Below are 16488 nucleotides of genomic sequence, written 5' to 3' on the forward strand. Positions count from 1 at the left end.
CAGACGAGGGTTGTCGTCACAAGTTTGTAATATCTTTGTAAGTGTATCGATACATATGCTCATGAACACGATTTGCAATGTTTACAACATTGAAATTGCATATTTAATATTTGTATTAAAAAAAATACGATACGCTACGAAAGTTTACAATGACGAAATCTAAACGGGCTATGTATGTTGTTTGTATTTGTCAAAGTTAAGGTTATATAATTAAGTTTAATATATTTTTTATAATAAAAGGTTTTTGAAAAACTTCTACTTCTTATTTAAAAAACACAATTTTTCTATCACAATCATCTGGAAACAGCTCCCATTGTGTTTCCTATAAATTGTATTGTAATGTTGAATTGTATGTTAAATTCCTTGTTTCCCCCAGTGGTGCCGATCTTCAAGTCTTGCCTGTTAAATATAAACTTTATTTTAAAGATTTTAAAATTTGTAAAAATAAAAGTAAAAAATTCTCGGGTGGATGGATAACGCAATGAATGAAGAATTTAATTTACTTGGATATTTAATTTGTTTTAAATTGATTACTGAGACAAACTGCCTTTAAAATAATAAAATAATAATAACTTGAATATGATACAGGTTTGCCTGGTGTGGGTACCTACGGGAATGGTTTTTATGTTCAAATTGTTACTTGGTTAATAAACGTATTTTCGTTTTCATTTTCATATATTTATTATTTAGGTAGGTACATACGTAGATGGTAGAATTCGAATATGCTTGTAGTTGAACGCATTGAATTTAAAATTGTTCATATTAACTATGGATTAATTATTATTGAAATGATTTACAAGCGTCTGCATTAACTGTAACATTTCCTACACGAATCAAGCTCAACTTCAACACGGTGAAGCATAGACTGTAGATATTGCGCGAGCGACTGCTTTCAGTTGACTACCGCTGTTTATAATTTTTCGACTTTCTAGCAACTTCCAGCGCTGTATGGTAAATGGTGCCAGCAATCTTGCGCGAGCAATCACGGAATGGCTGCACGTAATGGTTTTAATGGGTTTAATTTAGTGTATAACGAACCGTTCAGTATGGTTAGGTTGAATTTCATCACCTCGATTATAAGTCATCAAATACCATCAGGTTTGATTGCAGTATGGCAAGGAACACTAGCTGCATGCAGCGTATCTCCCAGCAAATTTCAAGCATAATATATGTGGTAACCTGTTTAATCTCGCGTTGTCTACAAAATTGTCTTACCAAAGATTGTCAAATTACAGCGGGTGCCGGATTAGACAAAGGCTGGACTAGGGTTCCACTGTAATTGCAAACAACCTAACATTCCATGCAAGCGATGCGTAGAAACCTGCTAGCGCACCTCTTTGTGCAGACAAGAAGTATGCAGTTCCGTTTTTCATGTGTCGTTGCGTGCAGGCGGCTCGCGGCGCGCACGCGGCGCCGTGCCCGCAGCCCCTCCCCCGCGACCTCCGCCACGCCCACCACGCCGTCCAGCGCCTCCCCCACGGCCCGCCCCGCCTCGGCGCGCGGCGCTCCGCCCCGGAAGTCCATCAAGCTACAGTATTTCACGAAAAGCCAACCCAGCTCGTAGGCCGGGGCTCCGCGTCGAAGCAGACCCCACTAACCCACTTCTTGATTTATTCTATCCTGTGAAAGTTAATTCTAATTATATGGTATCGAAAGAGCGCCATCTAGTGACAGTTTGGTTTCACAGCATTGTAACTAGATGGCGCTTCTTCCATACCGTATTAATCGCAGCTAACTTTAACACAAAACTGTTGAAAAATAGGTATACCGAGTTGTTATGTATTGCTGATTTCATGATAACTGTCTGAAAGTTTAATAAATATAATTATTAAAATATAATTATTTTTTATTGGAAAATTACTTTTTACTAATCGCTTAGGTATTGCAACCGGCAGAGTTATTCTGTATCTCAGTTGTCGCCGAATTAAGCTAGCTAGTGTGGAAAATTTCTATCAAATAACCTCCAAATCATTATTATACATTATCTGTATGCGATTCGAATGAACCGATTCATTGCGGAGGCCATTTTTACAAATTTCTACCCGTGCCGGCTAACAAATTATTGTTCATGGCACCTCTATGGCCTCATGCGCCATAGGTTAACTTGAGCGCGTCAGCCATGTACGAACAACATTCCTTTTTGTCGTGTTTCTGAAGTGACATTTGATTTTGTTCAGTCGGCATGTGATATCAGACTTAAGCATCTTGCTTATTCGTTTAGTGTATTGTTGTTGCACGTGCTTACTTAAAATAAGAGTTTTACTTGACATGTAAGTAAATTATTTGAATCAGGTGTTGCAAATATTTTGTAGGTCCTGTTTTTTTATTTTACTATGTACTTACTATAAATAGCTGAAAAATAGTTTTTTTTGCTACGATTCGTTAGTCTAGTGGATTGATTCCCAGGTCGGGCCAATATTTACCAGTATGTACCTATAAAGTAGAACAATTTAAGACCTAATGAGGCTAGAAACGAAACGAAATATCTAGACTCCATTCCTAAGCTATAAAAATAAGCCTGAGGCCTGAGCCTAAAAAACTGTGGCACGATTCCAGCCAAAGATCATATACGGGTAGTTTATGATTTCCCGGAAATTTTTTTGCAAACACAAGTATTCGTTTATTAATGCAAAATGAGCTAGCTGCTCATCATGTGACTGAAGCAAATTTAATGCCTTGTTTTCTTTATACAAATTAAATAGGATGTTAACCTATGAAGTTTTTGTTTTCAATCTGTATCCTGAAACGAACATTATAGGCACAATATAATGCAAAATAATTATATTTTTTTATTAGCTGCAACCCTTAAAAACATTTTAACAAAGTTATAACGGATTGAGAAATGACACCGCTCGGGAGTGTGTGACTCCCACACGGGATAAAAATGTATGTCGCTCCTCAGGTGCCATTCGCAATGAATCGGCTAAGAGACATCCAGCATGTTACTGTTGTTAGTAAAATATTAAATTAATTTCCAGCATCCCTAGAAAATTCAGTTCATTCAAATATTGCCTTCCACAAATGATAGCTGCCCCCTTCTCACTTGCTAAAGCTCGCGACGAGCGAACCATTAGGTTAGACAGGATGAGTAGGTAAGTTCCTATAGATTATTAATAATAAACCCTCGAAACTCATCTCCGAAACTTATCTTATTATGGCAATTATTTGTTTAATTGATATTTACCTAAATCTCGTGTGTCACAAATTCACAAACAACCCATTACCAGTCCACAACATGCCATGGGTCTCCTCTCACAACGGGTACTGCCTGCCCACCACGCTGGAAACGAGCGGATTGGTAGCAAAGCCTTTGAGAACATTATGGAGTAGGTACTCTCTGTCGTGCAGGTTTCCTCGCGATGTTTTCCATTACCGATAATTCAAGTAACATTAAATTTCTTAAAACGCACATTACTCCAAAAAATTAGGAGGTGCGTCAGTGTTCCAACTCGGTCTCTCCGCAAGTGAAGCCGAAGTACTTTCCACGCTATCAGGCTAAGGTTTTTATGAAAAGGGCAAGCAAAGGTCGCTATGGAATTTCTGTATATAGTAAGCCTCCGCAGCGATTAAGCTGAAAACAAATACCTACGTGAAATAATAACCCTACTTTTAGTCTGTGCAATTTACTATGCAGGCTTTCACAGTTGAAGCGCAGCGACTACCAGTTACGAATTTACTAGCTGCGCTCAATGAATAAGCCTACTCGTAGCTATGGCTATCCATACGTGTAGACTTAGGTATAGTCGACGTGAAATTCAGCTATTCGCAAATCGCGCAAGAACAATGGAATGCTTTCAGGAATAATAAGTAGCTTACGTGTGAATCTACAATATAATCCATCTCCATTTCAAAAAGTTCAATCCGTTCAGTGGGTTTTACATGAAAGAGTAACAAACAATCATAATTTCTTACAACCATACACATATAAAGTTAGTGCGGTTACGGGCGGTGGGCTGGAGCTCTCCCATGAGCGTGCACGCCCAGCGCGGCACGCCTACCTCGCAACGGAAATTATTACTATCCACATACTACGGTGTACGCAGTGTCAGCAGGCCTTGTTAGCACCGACGTTGCCGTTGTTGTCATCGTCCGTGGCAGGAAGGAGTTTGTGGTTTCGATCGAAGGGATCGAAATTATTCAGAGGGATTTATTTAGTCAACCTACTGGTCTGTATTCAAATTAGCAGCGCTGCGATCAGATTCTTGGATTTTTTAGTTTTCAGAACAGGAAAATGTTTTGGGTCCACTATAGTAGGTAGTTAACTTTTTTCCATTAATAATTATAACTATCATTTTAAAGTTTTTGATACAATTCATACAATTATTAGATTCATACAATTTTCTTACAACGTATTTACCTATCTAAGTTAGATCTGCCACTAGATCTCGGACATAAAACCCAAAATGCACTCTGTGTCGGTTTACGATTGCAATGTTGTAGGGAATCCGGGGAAGTATCAAAATTATAAATTAAAAAATATAGGCTTTAAAATATTTATTTTTCATTGTGATTCTAACGTAGTTTAATTAATAGACTATTCACTTCTTAATTTACCTAGCCCCTTAAGTATAAATACCCAAAGGGTGTAACCAATCTTAGTTACGATCGCTCTGAAAGTTTGGTACGTCGAAAGCACTTCGATGCTGGAACCTTCGTGGTCCCACTGCTCCGGTGCGTACTCCAGCAGCGGTCATAGGTGCTTCCTCGGTCAGTTGACATTGTGTGACGTGGGGCTGCACTCAGTCTCCTTGACGCGAGCCCGCCGGTTGGCTGTAATCGCTGCGGTGGACGCAGCCGATGTTGATCCACTTCGTGCCCGGAACGCCGCTGAGCGAGAACACAGTCACCTCCTTGGTTACCGTGACGCAGTTCGCTGCCCAGCTCTCGCGGCAGGAGATGCTCTGGATGACTCTCGGTATGCGAGAAGGGTCAAAGTCTCGGGCCACCACGATGGGGCAATATAGACTCATGAGCTGTACGTCCTTCAGCTCCTTGGTGAGGTGTCGGCCGGAGCTCGAGGTGGCGAAGAGCGTTAGGGCCAGTAGTGTGACAAGCATGTTGGAGGCCATGGTCGGCAGTAATTGTGTTTGCTCTCGATAAGGCGCTTTGAGAATGTGGCCCTGCTTTGCAGCCGGCGTACTTATAGCTCTCCAGCGGGTGTTATCTTTTCCTCCGAGATATCGTTACGAATAGCTCCCGCGGTCACAGTAGCGGAGTTGCCGTGCTGCGGTTCGCGCGCCCTCATCAAGGATATTCGCATACCTAACATATTTATTAGGACTTGTTTTAACCAGTTCCGAGTCGGCTGTTAGAGGCTACACGTGTGCAGTGAAGTAAGAGTTTGTGTCGCCAGTGCATATGTTTCTGAAGCTTAAGATGCTCGAGATAAAAAAATTCTAAGTGGAGAAGGAACGCGAACTAATATTCAAATATTAAACAAATTAGTGAGAAAATAGAAAGTTCTCTCATGATTCGTGCTGCAGAGATCCCTAGAAACAGTAACGGTAAGTGGTGACGAGGCGAGGGATGAGGTTAGATATTATATTAGATTCCTATCCGTTAAATAACTAGGAGTTGAATAAATAAATGATTAATATTTGGATTTTTATGTCGTGCCAAAAGACAGCTGATAATCAGCTCTTCTTAGAGCTGATTATCAGGCCGACTGAAATTCTACACGTTTATACAAGCAAGTTTTTGTAGAACTTGTGCGTTTACCGTATGAAATTATTTAAATTATTTATGACAACGTTAAGTCAGAGAGTCAGACATTCGGTAGCCGACTTACCGAATGTCTGACGTGGATTGTCTTAGTAAGAAAAGTTGTTAAGTTTCACGTTTTTGTGACATCAAAAATATTAAACATACACATCTTAATAAGTTTCACTCAAATAATTACGCTCAGGCGTGATGAGTGGTATTAAATATGCGGGGCCGCCTTTCGTGCGGGGACCGTAGCAATTGCTACTCTTGCTACGTGATTAATCCAGCACTGGCCGCGAGTATAACGGTGAACGGGCAGCAGCTTCCTCTGTTCTACTACTACTATCTACTGCGATCACCAACATGCTGTCTGGATGTGTGTCTATTACCCTTGCGTTAGGCGGGAATTGTGTCGACACAAATAGCTGTTCTAGCCATTGAACTTAGATATTTTACGGTAAAGTTGTCTTCAGACTTTAATCTGTCTGCCTCCCAAATAACATCGGTAGGGTGATTACGTACCTATCTCACGACAGGCATGTGACAGGCGTAAATCTTGTAATATTTGCAGTCAAACGTTACTTTTTTGTATGCTATAGTGACGTTTGTCAGAAAAGATCGCGAGATAAACGCCTGCTGCAAGCCCGTTGTGAGATACGTAATTACTCCGCCGGATTGGCTAAGCATCAAACAAACAGATAAATCGACTAGCCGTGCAGCGTATACTTTTTTTTTTAGGTTGGACTAATGAAAAATGCACTTAACATTGACGGAAATCTGAGGACCTTGTATGCAGAACGATCCCTTTATACACACTAGATTATAGTGTTGCGAAGAACTGACCTGGGATTGGAATGGATTGGTTTCTATATATCGTGTGGGTATTTTGCATTAAAGAGAAGATTAAAGACTTACAAGCGTCATCGGGTGTTCTTATTCCAAATCTTCGAACCCTAGCACCGAACAAGTATGACCACGTATCTGAATTTCGTCAAAAGCTCAAGTGGCTCCCTATTCGCCGTCGCCGGGATCTGCACGTACTTTCGCTTCTGTACTGTGTGTTATTTAATCCCAAAACACCTCCTTACTTGAAGGATAAGTTTAACTTTGTAGGAGCGGCATCTGACTTAAGATCTTGTCGTATGCTGACTTTGAGCATGCCATTCCACAAGACGAAGTTTTATAAGCTTTCCTTCGCAGTTCAGGCTATCGAATTGTGGAATGCTCTCCCTACGAACATCGCACGACAGGCAAAATCGCTTGATATGTTTAAAAATGCAGTTAAAGCTTATTATCTTGCGCAATAAGACGACTGGTTTTTATTTTTATATCACTATTAATTAATATAGCTTTTCAGAATATATATTAGTTTATTATTTTTAAATTTATTTATAAATATTTTATTTTATGTTTTTATTTGTGTATATTTTGTTTATGTATTCGTATGTAGTTATTGGTATGTAGGTTTATAATAATTTTAAACCACCTATTTGTTCTCGCTCTTGTTGTCTCCTAATCTTAAGGTTGCCTGGCAGAGATCGCTTTTTAGCGATAAGGCCGCCTTTTGTATTCTACTCCAGTTTTTTTGTGTTTCTCTCTATTCGTCCTTTATTTTCCTAACTGTGTAGTGGTGTACAAATAAAGAGTTTAAATAAATAAAAATAAACAATACAATTTCTGATACAAATAAATATCTGATAGGAATGCCTATAGTTGAGTACGACGGCTTTGACGCACGAAACTATATTTCCACCGAGGAAAGCGCCGGCTCGGCATATATAATAAGCAGCATAAGCAGCTAGCACACGAAGGAGACACAAATTATATCCCCTGACAAGGGTTTTAATTAACGTGTCCACATGCTTAAGCATGGGGACATGGAGTAGGAAAAGTTTATCCCCGTTTTATTAGTACACATATATTATTTGGATATTTACTTGAACGAATCTGCCAACTATTAAGTAAATACATATGGTTATTTACACTCCATAGGGTATTTTATTCCAATGCGTCGTTTTATGCAATGTCATAATTATTTATTATTAATTTCAGATTTAAACATCGGCTTATTCGTCCATGTTTTGGTAAAAGCTTGTTACCCTTACTTATCCTTGTGGTTGACCATCTACCGACGGATGGGATTTCATTATAATATAGGTAATAATATCGATATAAGTTGATCAAACGAAAATGCTCTTTTGTACAAAGTAATAAATTAGCTAAATTTAAAAAAAAAAACGCGCATTTCACTCGGTGATGTCTTCGAGAGGGAACTAATGAATCTTCATCAAAGTTTTACGTTTGTTTAATTCGTTTCAAATACAGCTCAATGATTTGGGCGAACAGGTACCTATATTATATAGGATTTAAAAATAGTTATGTAAAACTATTTCAACTATGTACTTAATTACTTTAAAATTAAGTATTATTAAAAAGGAAAAGGGGTTATTAAAAATATTAGATAATTTTAAAAAATAATTTATTCAGTATGTACAGTTTAAAGCTTTTACCTTCACTAACTTAAACTTATTCTAAATGAACGGGCAATAAATACTTAAATAAGAAACAGTCTTCATATCGCGGGCGCCGGCGGCTCGGGGCGCCGGCGGCTCGCGGCTCACAACCATCGGATCACGCTTCTCGTAGCAGCGGGCGCGGCTCACGTGGGCCCCTCGGGCACGCCGGGCGCGGCGGCGCTGCGCACCACCATGCAGCTGCAGCCCACGGCCACGGCGTAGGTGGCGGTGCGCTGGCTGCTCTTGTAGTACACCAGCACCGTGTCGTGCACCTCCGCGCACTCCAGCACGTGCGCGCCGTGGTGCCGCTGGCAGCACTCGCGCGGCGGCAGGTGGCGGCACCAGTGGCTGGGCTCGGCGGCGCAGCGCATCATCTTGATGCGGCGCGGCACGCGGTCGGGGTTGTCGTCCAGCTCCACGCGGATGGGGCACACGGTGCGGTTGATGGCGTCGGCCAGCTCCACGCGGCGCACGTGGCGCGGCGCGGCGCGCGCGGCCAGCGCCAGCGCGCCCAGCGCCAGCACCAACACGATCTTGTGGGAGGACATGGCGGTGGCAGGTGGCGTGCGCTTGCGATAAGGCTAAGTTGCGAATAGCAGGTGAGGCCCGCCCGAGAGTGCTTAAATAGAGCCATCCTGCCCAAAAGCGAGCGCGGAGCGCCGGGCGGCGGCGGCGGGCGGCCAAGGCGGCGCGCTCACACGGCCGCCGACCGCGCGCGCCGCGGGTCGTTCGCTCGCGGCGTGTGCCACTGCATAGTTTAAAACGTGTTCGCGTTCGCGTTCTGCGTGTCGGAACTCGTTCGATAGATTCATTCCACTTCTTTGGATGGGTCCTATATATGTGATTAGGAGCTTCGATAAAAATTTCGGCTCGAGATGGAGAGTGTTTCGGTTTCTCATTGTGCGCGAAGTGGTGTACTTTTGTGGAGTGGTGATACAAATGTACCTAGACCAACCTGTGCAGCATCGGAGGCATCCTTGTTTATGTACCCTGTGACACCGCGTGTGTCGCCGGGCCAGAGTTCGCACCGCCACGACTGGCGCAGCCTCCGCCGGGAGTCTTGCAAGTGTTCGAGGGACACATTGCTCTGCAACTGTAGTTCTAAGGTGGCATCGAATTCGTCGGATCGGGCAACGATATACCTACTGTTATAATATTATTGTTGTACTTGTTTGCACTTTATTCGTTACGAGAACCGCATGATATTATATTGATTTGAGTTTCTGCAATATGGTAGAACCTCATAAATAAAAAAGAAGAACCCTAAGCGTTAAACATGTATAGCCAAAATGTAGAGTAAGGACTCTTGTATTTGGTGGACTGATGGGATGTTTCATGATCAATTCACTTGATATAGGAGAATAAGATGCATTGATTTAATATGTTAAAGATGTAGCATTACAATTATTAAGATACATAGGTACTTCAAAACTAGTTTTAATGGGTTTTAATGCGTGTGTAGATAAACAATGTAAGCATAGGTACCTACTATAAAATCTGAAAAGTAAGGTGATGTAGGTTTTAATTTACAATTTCTATTATCTTAATTATAATACCGGCTTTAATTTTATGTATAAGTAATTTAACGCTTCAGCTTCAAAACGAGGTTCCCTAAAATCTTATGGTTGGTTGATTGAAAAATCTTACATTGATGTTATTAGTGAAAATAATTATAGAACGATGCTAAAGATATAGATAGTAGATAGAGTTAGTTGGGTCCTCCATGCGCGGGTCACACACTCGATGCGGCAATATCATGATACAGGAACTAGTTTTCCTTGAAGTTGCGGTAGGTCAGCGCATATCAATCAGCTGTAGCCGATGTCTGTACACCCAACGACACGGATACTCTCCGACACGACATAATGTAGATATACTAGATTGGAAGCACGAAAGGGTATATATAACATCTTCGTTTGGGCAAATGAGTTTTAATCATAAATATGTAATTACTATATAGGGGAGAAACAACTTTAGGCTATTCATAACGTGACCATTATTTGGTCTGCCGAATTATGTAAAAAAAAATTGGTTTGGTATTTTAAAGATTCGTTAGGTTAAATTCAAAGAACGCAGAACTCTGTATGGCATGCTAAATAACCTACTAAGCCCTGTGACTTTAAAGGTCTAAGAATCAGCTCGTGACAAAATTGTTGTTGTTAGTATTTATAATCGAAATGGAGTTCAATGTTGTGTTTTAACTGCTTTGTCAATATATTAGCAATTGTAGGTCACGTACGGTTTAAAAGGCTAGTATAAAAACACACCAAATAGGTGTTAACTCAAACTGCCAACTTTCTTGAATTTTCTCTTCTCGGTAGAATTTGGCTTCCGAACCATTGTAGAGACTACAGAATCTAGCTTTTAAGAATGAATAAGTTACTACAGACCGACTGACGTTTAACATTTTGAAAGTGATTATAATCACTGGCCTCTATTATACTAGGTATAGTGGTACAGTGTTATAATCACAAACCATAGGTTTTACTTGAACAAATGATTAAATTAAATTAAAAAATAATATAATTGTCCTCGCGTCGCGTCGTGTAAAGGATTGAGCTGTGGTATATGTAGGTAGGTATATGTAATGGCTATGTTTGTAAACAATCCCATGTGGTTATCAATCAATGAGTGCGGTTGATGGCACCGCGCGGTACAATTCAACTTTATATTACATATACGCTTTATATACATACAATTCAGCTTAGATTAGATGTAGCCATCTAATCTAAGCTGAATTGTATGTATATACGGTTTTAATCTAACGTGTAAAAGCACTCACAAAACTTGTTGGCAACCCCGATGACGTAAGCGGCGCCACGGCGGCGGCGCTGGAGTCAAGAGGGCGCGGGCGCGAAGAAAAAGATTATTGTGGGGTAGATTCCGGCGCAAGCGCAGTGTTTTAAGTTGTATCGATAGTTTTGTTACATATTGAATTTGTTTAACTGTATTTGTTTCGTTTAAATGAGTGATTAAGTATTTCAAACGTTGTCTCATTTAACTGCCTAATTAATTCATATTGAGGTTGCGTGCTGTGGTCTTACGACATAATAAGTTAACATCAGAAGTGGCATACGTTTCTCGCATCCTAGTGTAATAGTTAGCCTACAAAATGGGCAAGAAACGCAAAAATAAGCGCAAACGCCAGTCAAAACGCACACGATCTTCGTCAAGTAGTAGCAGTTCGACGGAGAGCAACTCAAGTAGTGGTACAAAGACTCCGCCGATGACACCACGAGTGCGAAAAAGGGTAAAACTACACAATGCTGGAACCGCAAGTACAAATATGAATGCTTTACATAACATGATACCTGACTTTGATCCGTTAACCGATAACGTTACTGCCTGGCTAAATATAATAGAATCTTATGCATCGACGTTTAGGTGGTCCGATAGTATTGTACGTTATCAAGCTCTTAACAAGCTCAAGGGTTCCGCTAAAACCTGGTACGAGTCTATTTTACGGAATGATCACCTGTGGACGGCTTGGTTGTGGAAAGACTGGAAAAATAGAATTCTAAATACTTTCAAAGTCAAAAGAAATATGTTTGAATTATTACGCGATATTATTGATCGGAAACCCATCGAAAATCAGTCTTTATATGATTTTTTCTTCGAACAAAAAGCTAAAATTGATAATTTATGCTTAAAATTTTCAGAAAGTGACATTATCTCTATCATATTAGGTAACATAGGTGATAGTAATATAACGGCGTCTGTCGAAGCTAGCGAATTAAAATCGTGTGATAGTTTAGCTGGGTTTTTGCATAGCCGCATTTATAAACCAAAACAGAGTAGACAGACGGTCAATCATAATAATGTAGGTAGTCGTGAGGTGAACAATAAGGTAATAACACCTCTTCAAAGTCAAATACCTCCCGCCGTAATTTCCGCTTTGGTAACTCCGAATATATCTAACAAAACTAACGCGAACCCAATACGTAAGGCGTTAGAATGCTACAATTGCGGTGGCAATCATAAAAGAGTACAGTGCAATGTAAAATGTGAATTTTGCGGGAAAAGAGGGCACTCAGAATCCGTATGTTTTCATAAGAAAAATTCAAAGGGTGAAAAATCTGACCGTTCAATAGAGAATCCGGAAACCAAACTTGTCCAACAAACAAACATGAAAAATAAATTCTGTAAGCAGATTTGCATTAATAATTCTACTCATGAAGCGTTTATTGACACCGGCAGTAGTTGTTCCTTAATGACATCTGACTTTGCCAAGAAATGCAATTTCAAAATTTATGAATTGAACGTACCGGTAACATTGCAAGGGTTTTCAAATGATAGTATCAAGACAGTGTCAGAGACAGTTCGAGTGAACATCAAGTTAGATTCTGTTTGTGTCAGTGACGTTGAAGTCTATATCCTTAACGAATTATCTGGATGCGACATATTGATTGGTCGTAACGTAACAGAACGATCTGATTTGATGTACACACGAATAGGTGACACGTTGACTTTTCAAAACGTTACTAATTTTAATCAATTTTGCAATATGGTGAACGATGCGCCTTTATGCTTCAACACTGACTCGCATCGAGACGAATTAACATCGCTCCTTAATAAATATAAACAATGTATAGCCTCAAATATAGAACAGTTAGGTAAAGTCGAGGGTCATGAGATGGTTATCCATTTGAACAGTGATAAGCCAGTACATTTAAGACCGTACAGAACTTGCAATGCTGATAGAATAATTGTTAGGCAAATGGTTAACGAACTTTTAGAAGCTCAGATAATCCAAGAAAGTAAATCGGCATATGCGAGTCCGGCTCTGCTTGTAAATAAAAAAAATGGAGAAAAGAGACTTTGCATTGATTATCGGGCACTTAATAAACTAACGATTAAAGATAAGTACCCAATGCCACGAATTGAAGACCTAATTGATCGGCTTCATGGGTGTACGTTTTTTACGAACCTCGATTTAAAAAGCGGATACTACCAAATTAAAATGTCTGAAGAATCTATTCATAAGACCGCGTTTATAACCGAAGATGGGCATTACGAATTCTTACGTTTACCGTTTGGGTTGGCTAATGCTCCGTCATGTTTCCAACAAATGATGGATAAGGTCGTAGGTAACATGAGATTTGGTAACATAATTAATTATTTAGATGATATACTGATTGTAAGTGAAACCGCCGAGGAAAACTTAGTTCTCCTCGAAAAGGTGTTGTACATTTTCAAAGAAAATGGACTGACACTTAATCTAAAAAAGTGTAATTTTCTCAAAAAAGAAATAGAATTTTTGGGCTATAGAGTGAATTCCGAAGGCGTAAAACCTAGTGAAACTAAAGTTAGGGCAGTAAACGAATTCCCAACCCCAAAGACTGTGCATCAACTACGCCAGTTCCTTGGTCTTATCAGCTATTTCCGGAAATTTATCAAAAATTGCGCCGTGGTCTGTAGTCCACTCACTAAATTATTAAAAAAGGATACTGCATGGCGGTGGACCTCCGAGCATGATAGTGTTTTTTCAACCTTAAAAATGACTTTGACCTCTGAAGGAATACTAGTACTATTTGACCCCAATAAAGAGAACGTCTTGTACACTGACGCAAGCAGAGACGGGATCGCCGGTATATTAATGCAAGTTACAGAACAAGGCGAAAAACCCGTTCATTATTACAGCCGGCAAACTACCGAGGATGAAAAGAAATATCATTCGTTCGAACTAGAATTACTAGCTATTGTACAATCTCTACAAAAGTTTAGACATTACTTACTTGGTACGCATTTCCGTATTGTAACTGACTGTAACGCGGTACGCTACGCATTAACAAAGAAAGATATTATCCCCCGGATATCTCGCTGGGTTTTATCAACTCAAGAGTATACGTTTGATGTCATTCATAGAGAGGGTAGCAGAATGCAACATGTCGATGCTCTTAGCAGAAATCCGTTAGAATCTGGTCAGAAATCAGAAAGTGAGGTAGTTATGTCGATTACAGAAGCCGATTGGTTGCTTTCCGTCCAATTACAAGACCCTCAATTGGTGATTATAAGGGGAGCTTTAGTATCGGGGGAAGGGAACAAACACAGGGAAATATTTGATAAATATGAACTTCTTGGGAATAAAGTTTATCGACGCACTACTCGAGGTCGACGATGGGTGGTTCCCAAGAAGTGCATATGGCAAATAATCAGATGCAACCACGACGATCTTGGTCATTTTTCGGTTGACAAGACGGTTGAAAGAATAGCGTCTAGGTATTGGTTTGCACGGATGCGTCACATAGTCAAAAAGTACATTAAAAATTGTATTAATTGCGTTTACTATAAAACCAAGGGTGGATCGAAGGAAGGAGAGTTACATTCAATTCCAAAATATGCCCAACCGTTCCATACCTTGCATTTGGATCATTTAGGGCCCTTTATCGTTACTAAAAACAATCACAAGTATTTGTTGGTTATGGTAGACGCGTTCACCAAATTTGTGTTTATTTCAGCAGTACCTAATACTGAGTGCAGTAGTGTATTAAACGAATTAGAAAATGTTTCAAAAATATTCGGAAATCCTCGGAGGCTTATTACGGATGCTGGATCGGCCTTCACGTCCAAAATGTTTCTAGATTACTGCTTATCTAAGAATATTAGGCTTCACACGATTGCCACGGGCATGCCACGTTCAAACGGGCAAGCTGAAAGGTTTAATAAGACTATATTGGAGGCCATGAAAACTATGGGGGCTAATTTAGACGAAGATTGCTGGGATGAGTGCATAACTCAGTTACAGCAAGGAATTAATAGTAGTTATCAAAAAACAATAAAAGCAGTTCCTTGTGAGGTGTTATTGGGGTATAGGCTACGTACTGATGGGGATAGTTTAGGACCCGGACTTGAGAGTGGTAATGAACATACTATAGACGTGACCAAATTACGAAAAGATGCGGCTGAGAATATAAATATTAATGCCATATCTCAGAAACAAAGATTCGATCGAAACCGCATAAAAGCCAAAACATATAATGAGGGAGACTTAGTATTGGTAAAAATACAAAGCCAAACCAATGATGGACGGAGTAGGAAGTTACTACCAGCATTCAAGGGTCCGTTCCAAATAGGAAAGTGGTTGGGGCGAGATAGGTATCAAATCAGTGACATGAGAGGCAGTGAGAGATGCAATAAGAAATATGATGGAGTGGCCGCTGCGGAAAATATTAAACCGTGGATCAGAATTGATGATTGGTGCATTGATTAAAATGGATCCTAAACAAGTAACATGCGTGTTGGCAAAATTGAGTAAGGCATTTTATTAAATTCATTGCAAATTACTTAACCATTAAATAAAGTTTGATCTCTTGAATAGTCTAATGAGTCGCTATTTATATTTTTTATATACTTATACCATAGAGTGTGCTGATCTGTCTTAATGCATGTTTATACAGGTTCAGTTCATTTTCCAAGGTAGGAGTAGTGAGCTGAAGCAGTCACTCCCTAAGTATAAAGGGATAAACTGGAACAGGCACTGCTCCGGACTAAAGGAGTGAACGGTATCTGTACAGCTTGTCTAAGCATAAAGACAATGATTCTGAGTCAGGCAGTTCAGTGCATAAGAAAACAGCGGATTTCATAAAGTTACTTAAGCATAAAAGAGCTTTGAAAAGGATGCTGTTATAGGATGCAAAGAATAGAGCAAATATTCCTAAGACTAAAGGAATATGAATAGGTGTAAAATGTAATTGTTATACTGATATGTAATATTCAATGTTTAATTGCAGATACGTCCTTCATAGTACAAATAAGTGATGGGAACCTACTGGACTTTACTACGTGCCTGGGGACATGCACGGTGCAGGAGGGCCGTGTTGGCAACCCCGATGACGTAAGCGGCGCCACGGCGGCGGCGCTGGAGTCAAGAGGGCGCGGGCGCGAAGAAAAAGATTATTGTGGGGTAGATTCCGGCGCAAGCGCAGTGTTTTAAGTTGTATCGATAGTTTTGTTACATATTGAATTTGTTTAACTGTATTTGTTTCGTTTAAATGAGTGATTAAGTATTTCAAACGTTGTCTCATTTAACTGCCTAATTAATTCATATTGAGGTTGCGTGCTGTGGTCTTACGACATAATAAGTTAACAAACTAAAATTTAAATTTCAAATTGGATCAGTGTCTTAAATTTACTTGTTACTGTTAGACCTTTTGCTTGAATAGCTACTGTAAACGCGCCTTCCTGAATAATATATGCATAAACCCACAGCTATCTAGAACAATTAATAGACAAGCTTTTTGATCGTTTATGTAATACTTTGTGATATAAT

General features: G+C 39.9%; 2 protein-coding genes across 2 annotated transcripts; one reads left to right on the top strand and one right to left on the bottom strand.

Annotated features, from left to right (window-relative positions):
• Window positions 1-8362: 8362 nt before the first annotated feature.
• On the bottom strand, window positions 8363-8767 carry LOC120630611. Its single transcript, XM_039899876.1, has one exon. It carries the CDS (start codon window positions 8765-8767, stop codon window positions 8363-8365), a length of 405 nt encoding a protein of 134 aa, XP_039755810.1.
• Window positions 8768-15312: 6545 nt separating this feature from the next.
• LOC120630444 lies at window positions 15313-16284 on the top strand. The gene is made up of 2 exons (XM_039899680.1): window positions 15313-15470; window positions 15950-16284. The coding sequence occupies exons 1-2, from the start codon at window positions 15362-15364 to the stop codon at window positions 16150-16152; spliced, it is 312 nt and encodes a 103-aa protein (XP_039755614.1). The 5' UTR covers window positions 15313-15361; the 3' UTR covers window positions 16153-16284.
• The last annotated feature ends 204 nt before the right edge of the window (window positions 16285-16488 follow it).

This window comes from Pararge aegeria, chromosome 16, assembly GCF_905163445.1.
Source record: "Pararge aegeria chromosome 16, ilParAegt1.1, whole genome shotgun sequence".
NCBI lineage: Eukaryota > Metazoa > Arthropoda > Insecta > Lepidoptera > Nymphalidae > Pararge > Pararge aegeria.

What these genes read in the sequence shown, in the direction of transcription:
- LOC120630444 (XM_039899680.1), top strand. Translation starts at nt 15,362, where the DNA reads ATGATGGAGTGGCCGCTGCGGAAAATATTAAACCGTGGATCAGAATTG. An exon ending in ATGCGTGTTGGCAAAATTGA is followed by an intron (nt 15,471 to 15,949) that starts GTAAGGCATTTT and finishes GTTTAATTGCAG; the next exon opens with ATACGTCCTTCATAGTACAA.
- LOC120630611 (XM_039899876.1), bottom strand. Translation starts at nt 8,767, where the DNA reads ATGTCCTCCCACAAGATCGTGTTGGTGCTGGCGCTGGGCGCGCTGGCG.